General features: G+C 40.7%; 2 protein-coding genes across 4 annotated transcripts; one reads left to right on the top strand and one right to left on the bottom strand.

The window, feature by feature from the left end:
• Positions 1–2,137: 2,137 nt before the first annotated feature.
• On the top strand, positions 2,138–9,003 carry LOC116424409 (uncharacterized). Of its 3 annotated transcripts, none has more exons than XM_031970773.2 (4): positions 2,138–2,848; positions 5,402–5,950; positions 7,891–8,040; positions 8,307–9,003. In XM_031970773.2, the coding sequence occupies exons 2-4, from the start codon at positions 5,510–5,512 to the stop codon at positions 8,808–8,810; spliced, it is 1,095 nt and encodes a 364-aa protein (XP_031826633.1). In that variant the 5' UTR covers positions 2,138–2,848; positions 5,402–5,509; the 3' UTR covers positions 8,811–9,003. The 3 variants fall into 3 exon arrangements, with proteins under 3 accessions (XP_031826633.1, XP_031826632.1, XP_031826634.1); XM_031970772.2 differs by having other exon boundaries at positions 2,138–2,890; XM_031970774.2 differs by having other exon boundaries at positions 2,139–5,950.
• A 183-nt stretch (positions 9,004–9,186) lies between these two features.
• Nf-YB (nuclear factor Y-box B) lies at positions 9,187–10,430 on the bottom strand. Its single transcript, XM_031970365.2, has 2 exons — positions 10,134–10,430; positions 9,187–9,859 (listed from the first exon to the last, which is right to left on the bottom strand). Exons 1-2 carry the CDS (start codon positions 10,246–10,248, stop codon positions 9,312–9,314), a joined length of 663 nt encoding a protein of 220 aa, XP_031826225.1. The 5' UTR covers positions 10,249–10,430; the 3' UTR covers positions 9,187–9,311.
• Positions 10,431–13,920: the final 3,490 nt, after the last annotated feature.

Here is a 13,920-nt window from a genome sequence, read left to right as displayed (position 1 = left end):
TTAAGTTTTGTATGAATGGAATTAAATATTCACAGGGGCGTTGCGAGTCGATAAGGCAGGTTGTCCTTTAGCCGGAGAATCAGGGTGACGGGAGAAAGGTGAAAGGTCAAAAGCAGTACGGGATATCGACTCGTGGAAGTCGAGAGGGCGAGGTAACCTGGCCGCGGGTACGAGGGAGGGCAAGTGCGAAAGCGGGTTGCCCTAGAATCTGTAAGGGGTTCCACCCCACGTGTGATTTTATACGTGCCGTGTACGTGTACACGTTCAATGCCATCCGAACGGAACAAGAACGCGTTCGGACACGTTTTCACGATATGCATGCCCGTTGGAAACGACGAGTGCGTTCGTTTTCCGTTAATGTTACTTAATTTCGAACGATGTATAGCCGCATCGCGATTTGAATTATTCAGACATCCGATGTTCGATCCTATCTTTCGCCTGTATCTATCAATCGCGTACGATTTCCGCGACTCATGAATATTATTGAATATTATATATCGTCGCGTATAAAATAAGGACAGAGGGCGGGGAGGCGACACTGTACGTAACATTTCGGATCGGAAGTGCATTATCCTACTTACGTGTCCTATTTGACCATCAAACTGTTAAGCTTCGACCAACGATACAGTTCACGATCTACTTTAAAAAATAACCTTTAACCTATTCCTTTTACAGTAGTGAGTTGACGAAATTTGAATTTCTCTGCATTTTCTTCATTACAGAATTTTTCTGTAGAATTCTGTTCTAAAATTGGTTTTTTATTATCTTATTTACAAATTAAGAAATGCATGAAAATGAATGAATGAATTAAGAAGTATTAAGTTCAGTGTAAAAATCGAGCATAAATAAATACGGTTGATATCGTAAACAAAAATGTAGTGACTGAAATGCAGGATATCGCAAATGTAAATTTTACCGTACAAAAAAATGTGTTGAGCACTCGTTTCACTGTTGAAACTGCTTTCCACTGTAAAGCTGATCGATACGGTTCAAAGTTACGATTTAGTTAAGAATGGAAACGAAATAGAACGGACGTCGATTGTGCGTGACTGATTGTAGTACAAGCCGTTGCTAATATCGAACGTTAGTAGATCTATATGGAAGGAAACAGAAAGAAAAAAAGAAACTTTGCATTTTAAAAATATTTCCTCCAATTTATGGATAGATAAAATATAATTGCCGTTTATAAAAAGCGCTTCCATATGATATAGTAATAGCACTCAATAAAGTCGGACAAAAATTGCATATGGCGACTGTATCCAAGAAGTAGTACTTGCAGATATATCAGACAATGGTCAGGCATTGTAAAAGGCCTGCCTTCTAAGTAGTATTAACAAGCGATGTACCAGACAAAGGTTGCCTATTATAAGGCGCCCGCCTCCAAGTAGTAGCAGCAAGTGATATACCAGACTGGGGTTGCCTAAAATAGGGGCTAGCTTCAAAGTAGTAGTAGCAGCTGATATGTCAAACGTCAGTCTACATAAAGGACTTGCAAGTTATTAATAACAATATTTTTCCATCTTAGTAGAAAGTACTTTGAAAAACAATTTTTCAAGTACTAACACTCGATGCAAATATATATTGCAAAACATATTGATGAATAAAAATTTTTTCAGTACGTATTTCATTTTAAACCGTACCTACACTTTCAAAAACAAAATACCTTATTCGTTCGCAACAAGTTTACAAAATCATATCAAACTACCTCTTTCCTACTATCATTAATAAATACTAAATTATTTAATCACAATTTTATTCAATTTTATTCTAACCGCGCAAAATCTAATATTTTAAAGAGCATTCGAAACATTTCCCAGTACGCTTTACTCGGTTACGTGGACAACAGAAGTTCCACCTTCGTGTGCGTTACAGCTCAGCGGTGTTCAAACTTTCCTCGACGCGACCCACCGTAAGAATCACACTTTCTAGTTACGAGTCAGTGCATAAGGAATAAGTCGAAGACACGAGCTTCCTACGAATCATTGTAACCTCCAAACTGTCCCAATGTACATAATCCAAAAGATCCTCTGCGTTCATGTTCCGTTCGACAATGACCTATTTGATTCTACGTTCCGCGATCCGCCCGAAGGCTGGCAACCCGCGGTTCGCGAAACCCTGTTATAGCGTGTCGCGTCCGCGGTAGTATGTGCGCTCACTTTTGCCAACCGCTGTACGTGTAATCGAGCGACGTAGCGCGCGTGCGGGGGCATCATGGAAAGGGTGGAGGAGGAGGCTCGGCAAGCCGTCGGGCAGAGGTAACGGGCGCGCGCGGTCGGCGGCGGTGCTCAGTCGGTGGTTGCTCGGGTAGAAACGGGCGCGTCCACGAAGGTGTGCGGGAAAGGCGATGGAGGCTGCGTTAATCGCGACGAGCGAGTGATACGCGGCGGTCTGCACACGGGGATCGTGTCCTGGATTCGCGTAGCGGCCCCGCGTGTCCCCATCGCGCGCGCGCCCTCCCCCCGCCGCCGCCACCGGCCCCTATCACCATCCGTGAGCAATCCGCGTGTGTATGTGCGTGAACGTAGTGTCCTACTGTTCGGTGTTAAACTGGTGTGTGTGCGCACGGCTGCTGGTCCCCTGCACACGGTGACCCGTCGTGTGCGGCCGTCGTGATCTCTCCGCGGCAGGCGGTGAAGAGAAAAACGATAAGGGAAGAAGAGAGAAGGAGAGGGACGAAGAAAAAAGATTAGCGAGAAGGAACTGGAAAAAGGAGAAAGGGGACGGACAGAGGGAACAAGTGCGACGACGACGACGCGTAAGGACAAACCGGGAAGGCGCAACGAAAAAATGGAAAAAATGTCGTCCACGTCGTAGTCGAACCGAGAGGGGATTGGAGAGAAAGAGAGAGGCAGGTCGAACACGGTGCATTGGTTTACCCCCCGAGTCGTTGGTACGCGCAGCATTTTGGTGTTGGCTGGCTCTGACTTGATTGACGCCTGCTTTGCTATTGCTGTCGCTGCCGCCGCCGTCGAAACGCCGCCGACGTTGCTGCAGCAGTTGCTAGCGATGCGAAATGAGCGAGAAAAAGAGGGATCGTATGCGTGTGTGTATGCTTGCGCGCGTGTACGTGTCTCTGTGTTGCGTTTGGAAGCGATGGAGAGAGTGAGGTAGGATGAAAGTGGGAGAGAAAGAATGGTGTGTAGCCTTCATTGTTTCTCGTCGTCGTCGTCTTCGTCGTCGTCGTTGGTCCTCGTCGTTATCATATGAACCGCTCTCTCTCTCTATCGACACGCGTCTTTTCGCAGCGCGGACAAAGAGAGAGAAAAAAAGCAAAAAAAAAGATAATAGTGAAAAGAGGGAAAACAATAGATGTGACGTGCCCGCCGGCCACCAGTCAGCCTTTTATTTTCTTTTGTTACGCGCTTCATTCGCCCTTTCTTTTCAGAAGATACTCAGTAGGTTAGATTATATGTGAAGCCGTTTGCTCATCGAGTCCCGTCAATATTTTGTCTCTATATTTTATTTTGTTCCCTTTGTTTTATTTTCTCTTCTGTTTCTGTAAGTTCACGTTACTTGGCTTTGTGTATCCCCCCCCCCCCTTGATTTACTAGCTTCGTGCACGCACGTAATTACCATTGCATGAACGTATATACTCGTTGAAAGCGATATAGACACACTCGAGACTTGTATGTTGCATTTAAGGATTGCCTTTTCGATGAAACCGAACAGAGTTTCATCGCATTTCGCTCACGGTGTTTGCATTCGAAACAGCCTACACCTGCAGCTCGCTAGATCCGCGGATGTTTATCGTAACCTCGTTACCCCGAGATCGCAGTTATCGTAACCTTTGCCCGTTTCAACCCACCTAACCTGTTTTCACATTGCATTCGAACCACGAGTTTGTCGTATCTTCTCTCATCGCTTCTGTGTTTGTTGCCCGTGGACGTACACAGCCGATCACCGGCTGTCCACTTGCTTCTTTGCGCGAATTTTTTCACTCCCTCGACTGGGATTCCCCTTGTTCGATATCGAACAATAATACTTTTTAACACTGCCCACATTGAATTCGTATAAGTCGACGCTGTTTTGCGTAGATGATTGCGATACGGTTTCTCAAGAAATTTGTTTACCCTTTCCTCTGGTGTGCATCACTTATGTAAGCACTGATTACTTATAACGAAAAATTATAAGGGTGGGTTAAGGATGTGGATGAAATATAGAGTGACGCATTGAATGCTGGGAAAGAAGGGCTGAAAGAGACAAAGATAGATAGCGGAAGGTACCCGAAACGAACGTGACGAAGTGCGGGAGGGAGAGATAGGGAAAAAAGGAAGGGAAACGATAGAGTGGAGCGGGAAGGGATAACTGGAACGTGTCGCAGCAAAAAACCAAGTGGGAGAAGAGGGTTTTCGATTTATTACATTTGTGTCGGGACCACTTGACCCGTCGATAGGTCAAGGAACAAATCAGAAAGATGTCGATACGGTGATCTCTTCATAATGTACACTTTGGGCAAACATTGAAGTAAAAAGTTGAAAGGGAAAAATGCTCTTATGACAATATTAAACGTAAAAATTCTTCAGAATTAGTTTTATTAAATTGTTGTTTTTCAAGTCAAAAAAATTATACGTGACATTTTCATATTTATTATATTAGTCAAATATGAATTTTATATTCTTTTTTTAGTCTTCGTTTGATTATGGAAAATTAATTTTGAAAAATATACACTCAACTCTCTTATAACATGGTTTCGATATAATATGACACAAAAATTACGACAGTACCCCTGTAATACGATATTCTTATCACACAATTTTCGGTGACACAGCTAATAGGGAATTCCCTATAAAATTTCCCGCATTCTGAAAACGCGGTTTTGATACAACATGAAATGCAGTGGCCGTGTTATAAGAAGATCGTATTCGTTTTTGTTTTAATTTTTCTAATAATAAAGAAATCCAACATAATTTTTATTCAAATTATATCAGTTTCACGAACTGTATCATTCTTTATTTCCAACCTTAATACACACCAATCGAATGCATACAGAACGATGGTAGGCGTTTACTTTCAATAACCAAATTTAATAGTAGTCGGTAACTAATTTGTTATAGGAAACTACATTCCTATTTATCAAAACCAACGGTACTTCATTCGAGTTGGTCGAAAAGTTCGATACATTTTAACACAAGGTTATCGTTAATGATTCTCTTGCTTATGACTGTTAAAATGAAACGGAAGAAAAAAAAAGTAAAATAAATTATAGACTCTTGTATTACTTGTAAAAGTAATATTTAGTATCCATGTACGCATAGCTGCTACCTGTGTCTAGTACGCATATGTAAATAACGCTGTAAATAAAAAGCTTTTCACGTGCTTCTTGCTAGAATACTTAGTCGGTAGAATAGAATGACGGCCGCCGATAGCGGGCGGATTTCCGTCACGTTTCTTGCCTTTACAGAGGAAAAAAAGACAGGAAGACCATGCGAAAGGAGTTAAGCTCGTAACAGAGAGAACGCCTGGCCCGAAGGCGTTAAACCGGGAAACAGTATAATCGGGTCGCAGAGCGATGTACGCAGCTGCGGGTGGCGCCAGTATAGCGAACAGGAGGAAGCAAAAACGGTTGCAGCTAAACAAACGTGTCGCCGAGGGTACAATCCCATCACGGCTGAAGACAGTTCCAGCTTCACAGCACCACTACCACCAACACCAACACCAACACCACCACCACCCGAGCAAGTTTGCGCGTCCGCACGTTGTTCCACCATCTTCCACACCACAGCCACAACCACCGTCATCTGCATTCCATCAGAGCATCGATCGACGGCGTCATGTCGAGAAGTCTCCGCAGGTCGCACCTGTCTCTCCGATCCAATTCCCAATATCGCCACCGCCGCTATCCCTCGAATCACCTAGTTCAGTTACTTGCGCCACTAAATCCAATAACTTCCCTTTCCCGCCACCATCGATCCTTGATCTCAGAGTATCGCCATCTTCTTCGGAGCTACAGGTGGGTACATTATTTCGGCAATAACTTAATTGCTCTAGGATAGTCTTATGATCTTTGTCTCTCTTTCTATTTCTATCTCTCACTCTGTTTCTCTTTCTTAGCTCTCTTGTTCTTTCACTTCTTTCTCTATCACATGTTAGTCGCTCTTGCCTAGGTGACCCTATCTCATGTATCTCGTGCAGTCCTTGTAAGAGTATTTTGATAATCCTCGTTGCACTCTGCACCTTCTCTTTGCTGGCACACACACACACACACACACACACCTTTACTTATATATTAGGAACACACCATCGATTGGCTGTCTGGTGGCGTATGTAATCCCCGCGGTAACGCATCCCTGAACAGCCCCAGGTTCGTCAGCTGGTTATCCATTCATTGTAAATTTTAGTTATTAATATGTCTCTACTGGTTCCAATCAGCGCATACATGCATCGACTATTACCAAAGGCAGACAGTGCAATGTTAGGAGTAAGTTATAGTGCCTGGTATCAAGGTGGATCAGAAGATCTTTGAGGAGGAACTCGTGTGATTTTTGATTTTTTTTTCAATCGGGTCAAACAAGGGGAACAAAGAGTTGAAATTGTATCGTGTGTAAAGGAAGTGAAAAGGAAAGAGAGGAGGAGGAGGAGAAGGACGGTCGAGATCTTAACGATCAATAAAACAGGCAAATGAATGAGCGGAATGCAGGCTGCTTTATTAATTAGAAGGGAGAAGCAACGGTTACGGGGGGGTAAGGTGGTGAACTTTAGAGAATTACCCTCCAACTTCGCCACCAGACTTATTCCGCCGCTTCCACGATATCCCCCACGATCTTATGTTTACGGGGTAAGTATCAAATCATTCCAATGTCCTGTATCATCGAAGATAAGCTATTGGCATCAGTGGGTAATTGTTATACTTTCCTAGCTGATTACCTTTGCATCAAACCTTACGTGCCTCCTTTTGAAAAAAAAAAGAGATTCATAATGTAGTGTATTCTTGGTGTTTGTCCTTTTTTACTTTTATCTTATCATAACACATATTAGTGTTTTTTATGTCCTTACATATAAAAATATTTTTTGTTTTATTTTATATCTGTGATTATTAAAAAACTTGGACGCAATGGAATGTATAAAATATGCATTTTATATTTAAAAAATATTTTACATCTTCTTTTCTCTTTTATAAGGTATTTATTTTTATTCCTTAATGAAAGGTTAAGAAAAAGAAATTATTATTTGATACTAAGTTAGAAAAAAAGTGTAACAACTGATTGTGCGATTCTTCATCTGAAGAATGTTCTTTAATTCAGTATCACTGGACGATACTTTTTTAAAATAAAAATTTGTATTAATAAATGTGATGCCAAGTTGTATCACAGTATACTACAGAGTACTTTACAGAGTACTCTACGATCAAAGGTAAACAATTGTAATAAAATATATTTAATCAAATCTCTATTGATGATTAAAATGCAATGAATACAGTGCGCTTATATAAACAAATTCTACGATACATGTACGTATAAATGTTTATACGTGTTTGGGATTGGTTACATGTATACCAATTTTTTTGTATTTTACTTAGTACATGCATGCATGTTTTTTACATTATCATTTATGTGCTGAGTAACGAGGAAGTAATAAAGAAATTAATTAATGGATAATAATATGGTGAAAGAGACTACAGAAAATGTTTAGAAATGATAGAGAAAGATGCAATTATATAATCAAAGTGTAATTCGTTTTTAAGTTTTATTACTTATTTATATTGTGTATAATAGTCCAGATAGTATTTATATTAGAATAAGCCAACATTGGAAAGTTTTTTTTAACATTTATTAAATTATTTAAGAACTTCTTCAATATGAGCGTTATTAAAATTTGTGGAAGTAGATTGAAACATTATAATTAGAGTTCTTGTAAAATTAACAACAGTACCTCAATGTAGTATAATTTCAGTGTGGTGGAGGACCTGGTAAAGCAGCATGGCAAGGATGCAGCAGACCTTCTCCCCTCCCTTTGTCTCCTATGTCACCTCACGGATGCCGTGGAGATGGCTACAAGACAAAGCAATGCGAAGCTCATCGACGATGGATGAAAAGGAACAGGGTAAATGGGCATGCAACAAAATATAATTCAAAATAAAAAAAATTCTAAGTAAACTATATAATATTATTAACATACTTACATATATCATACTATTGAATACTAATTGAGATTTCCATAAATTAAGCAGATGTGCATATTCTTATTTATACCTTTGCGTAATAAAGTTATTTTTAATATGATTCATTGTAAATACTGCTGTACTAAAAATATTAATGATCTGCTTCATTCTGTTTTATTAAAGGTAAAGGACTGATTTCTTTTCTCAGATAAGAGACGCAAGCTATTGCTATGGGAGCAGTGGAGAAGATGACGAAGAAGATGGTAGCAGTAATGCAAACCGTCGTAGAGGAGAAGTTAGTGCGGCAGTGAATACCGTACTTTATGCAGGGCTGGGAACTACAGCGCTCGGATTAGTTATCTCGTTTGTCGGCACTGGAGAGAAAGGATTCCTCAGTCCGGAATTGAGGCTGGTGGGTCCTTCACTACTGTGCGCCGGTTTACTGTGTTGCCTATTTCGGGTGCTGCTCTGCCTCTGTTTATGTCGTTGTGGTCAATGCCGCTGGCGGTTTTGCCATGTCACTTCTGACAAGAAGGAGAAAGTGAGGAAAGCAGAAGCGCGTCCAGCTGGAACATTGCCTACCGCCTCACTTTTGTCACCATCGCAGCAACAACAGCCACCTCAACAATCGGCCACGTGTTCGAGTGGCCCAGCATCATCATCAACAAAAGCACATGAGCTGTTGCTCTCTCCTGCCCAACTACCAGAATGAAAACACTGTTACAAACGTTTTCTACGAAAATCAACACGCCGATTAACTGCCGGTTCATGTCTAATATAGAATTATCTAATCTCCATTCGGCCTGAACCGTTCTCGCAAAAACCATCACAGCCTAATTCTAGTTCAATGCGAATTTTAGTGCTTAAAAATAATAGAAAAATAAACAATCGGCTACGTTTTTCTACCCCTACTGTGTTTGAAAAAGTAAACAAGTAATTATCAATGAGCCTTCAACTGCCTCCTCGTTTATTTCCTTCCATGTTCAGATTTAATCTTTACAAGGATTATCTAATTTTAATTCATCTTCTTTGAATTCTTAAAATGCTCATGTTTGGTTCTCACAATATAAAGTTAACTCACTGTCAAAACTCATTTTACAGTCTCTTTTTTTTTTTAAAAAAAGAATGCAGTTATGCATACTGAAGATATGTGACAGTCAAATCGCATTTCACACAGAATAATTTATATCAACATCACTTTAACCTGCACTGATCAAGAAAGCTGAAATTGCATTTGATCTGTGGATGTATAACTGTATATAACAGGTGTGTCAGAGGTAGTAGCATTGGACGCAGTTGCAGCAATGGCAAATAGCTGATCTTCATATATAGTTCCTTGTGGTTCAGCTTTTCCATTACCAGCTGTTGTACCACTACCTGGAGGATTATCTCCTTTTGTAGCTTCTCTGTATTTTTGTAGATACACTTTCAGTGGCTCTACATAATTATCAAAACCAAGAGTTGTCATTGCAAATAGAATGTCTTCACCATTAATAGTCTTGCGTTTCTCCATGTGACACCGGTCGCTCGCTTCAGATGTGATAAATGATATGAATTCAGAAACACATTCCTGCACACACTCACGTGCATCTTTAGCTATCTTTCCTGCTTCTGGTATGGCTCTTTTCATAATTTTAGCCACATTTGCTATTGGAAGAAACCGATCTTGTTCACGAAGTGGTCCTGCACCACCACCGCCTCCAGCTCCTTGTAAAGGGTCACTGGCTCCATGATTTGAATCATCAGTGTTTTCAGGATCGTCTAAAAGAGGATTAATTAACACTATATTTTAACTTATTGGTAGGTAGTGGGTTATTAACTGAATATTTTATTAATTACTTATACATGATTATTAACTGTTTTTTAATAACAGCAAAATTCAATATTAACACTGAAAATATTACAAAGAATAAAAATTCTTCTTAAGAAATGTCATTTCAATCATCCCACACAATGATAATATGAATGTTATATAAGTTATAGAATTTTTTATTTACGTTAAAAGTGAAGACAAAGCAAAACAAAATTAACCTACCTTCCATGTCGTCTGATTGTACACTAATATATGATGTAGAAACACCGCTTCCACTAAGGAATGCAGTTGGACCTAATGGTCCCCCGTCATCACCACTTTCACCACTATTTTCCATTTCCAGCTTGACTTACAGAAAATAGACGATTCGAATACTTGAAATTCCTTTAACCTGTCCGCCGTGTTGTTTTCACGACAACTTTATTACATATTTTGGCATAAACAAGTTTGTAAGTAGAACTGACATCGTGCGCCTCAATTGAAATCTCGATAAACAGCCACAAACAAGATTCAAGATAGGTCACTCATATTACAAGATTTTGTATCCAGGAGTTTTTTTTAGCTCAGCCTTACCGTCTGTAGTTACAATCTTATACAGTTCAATCACCGACGAGAAACAGGATAGACTGGACATCCAATGTAAATTTTTGTCACACGGCCGGAGGGTTAAGTAACCTTCTTACCAATCCGCGTCACTCACAACCTTATCAACAAAGTACAAATGAATACAAATAAATAAGAAATATATTCTTTTTTCATTTTTTGTCTCAATATTAAATTCATCAGACTATGGGATACGAAGTTCCATAAGATGGCCAGTTTATTTTGTCTCTCGTCGGTGATGTTATCAACTGTACTTCCTTAATCGCTCTATCGGTGACGCAGAATATGACCATAATCTGGTAAAACAATTTTTGCAAAATGCTGAGCTTTAACTTTCGCATTATCGAAAATCGTATTCACACACATTGCCTTTACACAAAATAAACTCATTTTCAAATTTTGAAGCAAATAAACGAATATAAATTTTTTAATTTTCAGTATTTTTTTTGAATCACCAGAAATCCTCCTTGTGATAATCATTTTTATCGAAAATAAACCTATCTCAAAAATTAGAATCAAATCCAAACATAGATATATTCAAAAGGTTAGTCAAGATAACATTATTATAAAATTTAAATTGACTATTTACAATGGATAAAATTAAAGTTCCATATTAAAGGAAAGTGGTATTCTCATTCTAATATAAAAATTCAATTTGTAATACTGTAATTGACATTTCGAATACCGTTATCGCCAAAAGATGGCACAACTGTCATCATTTGGAATATGAATTTGGTGTTCTCCAAGAAAATAATTACAACAAATCAAATGATATTGATCAACATTCTTTTCCGCATATTTCTGATATTTATTTGATATTTTATTTTAATTATTCTGGAGTCAAGTATTTAGTAAAAGAAAGGAGTTATAGTTACAGATGAGGGAGAAGTTTCCAGTTCAGTAGATTATTTTCACCATATTAATGATAATTCAATTGAATTTACATACTCACTTGAATGATATTCGAATGTAGCGGAACATGTTAATAGAAGCTCCAACGAAACATCAGCCGTGTAACCAGTATCCATCTAATATCACTCGATCAAAGTGTACACACATATGAATTCTCACTTAAACATTTATCACACTCGACTAAACGCTGTCCCGATTAGCTCTGTTTGTCGTTTAAATGCTGCCACACGTCTCGGGAACGATGCGTAAAATACGCAAATAAAATGTACATTCGTGGACACCGATAAAAATCGATGTGAAATAAATCTGCTTAAATATTCATAGGCCTAGAGGATCGGAGAAAAAGACAAATTCAAATCGTAACCCGATATTAGCTCCGAGTAACGGTCCGCAATGTTTCAGCCGAAACTGAAGGCGAGAAGAATTCAACGAGTTTCGAATGTTTTCACGCGTTTTCATCGTTCGCCGTTCAAACCGAAATCATATCAACATATAATTCCGAGCGAGATGGCCCGATCTCCTTTAAATTGTCAAATGTTTATATTTTCAATTGCCTTTAGTGGTACACTGAATCTCGCACAAAGGTCTATTCAATCATTTTTTTTACATGTGTTTATATACTTTCATAAATATATTTCTCTTCGTTAGGTATCAATGATATTTATGATACGGTAGTTTCTTTAAACAAAAGTGGCCCATCACGTTTCTAATATTTTGCGACCTGTCGGGTTCATTGTATCTTAAAACAATCTTTTACGACTTATATCGCTTCGGCAGAGAAGAGAAAGGGAAATGGGAAAGGTGTAGACCACGCGTGGTGTGTTTCGGCCACGTTTTCACGTTTGTTCACCGATCGGTGCGCGTTTCTTCTCATTAGCCTGAGGCTCCTGTGAAACGAACGAAGATACGCGCGGGAGATGAAGACAGAGAGATAGTGCCACCTGCGGACATCCACGGAGTTCGCGGCTTCACGCTCGGGTCCGTCCGTGGGATCCGAGGTAAAAACTCGTAAGATCACGACGATCGTCACCGCGATAAGAAGAGAAGCCGATCGGATGGAAATCCACGGGGGGACGGACGCTAATCTAATCCGACGTTCGTTATCCACCGCGTTTCCTCCTCGGCGCAGTGCCCTCCAACACCGCCTCCCGCAGCGTGGCCACCGATACGCACAATTAATAATCTTTTAATTACGAGCTGTGCCTACCGAACGCCGCTGTCGCCGAGAATTCCTATGGATCGTTGTGTCATAGGATTTCACGGGCTCATAGCGAGAAGCCTGGCGAGCTCGATCGCGTACCGATTAACGCGAGACGATTAGCATCCCCGTCACAATGCCCGGATATTCGATGAAATATCCAATTAGAAGCGTCGTTTCTTCGAACGTCGGGTCAAACGATGTTTCACTCGTCGCTCGAACGACGCGGCGAGACACGTTTCCAGTGCGTTCGAAGGAAAAAAGGAAACGATTCTTGAGTCACTTCATCTTTTATGAAATAGAATTCTCTAACGATTCTGTATAGTTCTCGTTTCCCTTTTAATGGAAGATTCCTACAGTTTCTCATCGGTCGGTTCACCGCTTAACGCGATGCAATCTTCTCAAATGAAAACTCTCGTGCAGCATGGAAGACGTTTGAAGCAACGAACAATGATTTAACAACAATGACTCTTTACCTTCTATAATTCTATGACGAAGAAAATCAGAGAAAACGGAGAAAGAAAGCGAAGAAGGAAAGATAACGCGTTGCCAAGGGAAATGGGAGATTTATCCTATTATTAATACCTCAACAAGTTCAGTAACAGATTGTATTAGATCCAGTACACATTATCGATCCGTTCTGGATCTACTCCGTTTGATTTCGCTCCATCTTCGTTCGTCGCAAACAATAGACGAGGAAAGAATCTTCAGCAGACCGATAGTGTGTACCGGGCCTTATCGTTCGAGGAGCATTTAAAGGGGCCCACGACGGTTCTCGCGAAAATTGCGAAACATAAGACGAGCGAGCTGGCACGCGAGAACGCGCGAAAGTCCGCGCTCGCTTGTAGCGTTTCGAAAAACAGTTATACCACGGCTCGTTCGCTTGCTCGTGCGCTAGCGCGCTCATCAACGACCCTTATTTATGTCGTCGCCGCCACGTCCCCCGTCCCGTTGCCCTTTTCTCGCCCTTCGGTCCACTCGCCTTTTCTCTTTTCGCATTATCGCGCGAGGCGGCAACGCGCTTTTACGGTCGGTGTATATCAATGACTGGCCCAAAGGAAGATGGCGGCGGAACGAGCTGGCGGAGAGTGCTGGATGGAGAGGGGGACGGCGGTGATGCGGCCGGGAGGGCGGCGGGGGGACGGGCCCCCGTGACAATGGCCGGGATATAAAAACTTGCGTAAAGCTGTCCCACTTATGGGGACCGCAGAGGGGCCCACCGCTCTCGCTGAATGGAGCCGCAATAACCTTTTATTTATCGGTGACTTAAACCGCGATTTTTCTCATCGGAATTGA

Source organism: Nomia melanderi, chromosome 7 (genome assembly GCF_051020985.1).
Source record: "Nomia melanderi isolate GNS246 chromosome 7, iyNomMela1, whole genome shotgun sequence".
Taxonomy (NCBI): domain Eukaryota; kingdom Metazoa; phylum Arthropoda; class Insecta; order Hymenoptera; family Halictidae; genus Nomia; species Nomia melanderi.
This window is presented reverse-complemented; position numbering and strand designations above follow the sequence as displayed.

Coding starts and splice junctions, on each gene's coding strand:
- LOC116424409 (XM_031970773.2), top strand. CDS start 5,510: ATGTACGCAGCTGCGGGTGGCGCCAGTATAGCGAACAGGAGGAAGCAA. Junction 5,951..7,890: donor CATCTTCTTCGGAGCTACAG/GTGGGTACATTA, acceptor GTATAATTTCAG/TGTGGTGGAGGACCTGGTAA. Junction 8,041..8,306: donor GATGGATGAAAAGGAACAGG/GTAAATGGGCAT, acceptor TTCTTTTCTCAG/ATAAGAGACGCAAGCTATTG.
- Nf-YB (XM_031970365.2), bottom strand. CDS start 10,248: ATGGAAAATAGTGGTGAAAGTGGTGATGACGGGGGACCATTAGGTCCA. Junction 9,860..10,133: donor ACAATCAGACGACATGGAAG/GTAGGTTAATTT, acceptor ATCCTCTTTTAG/ACGATCCTGAAAACACTGAT.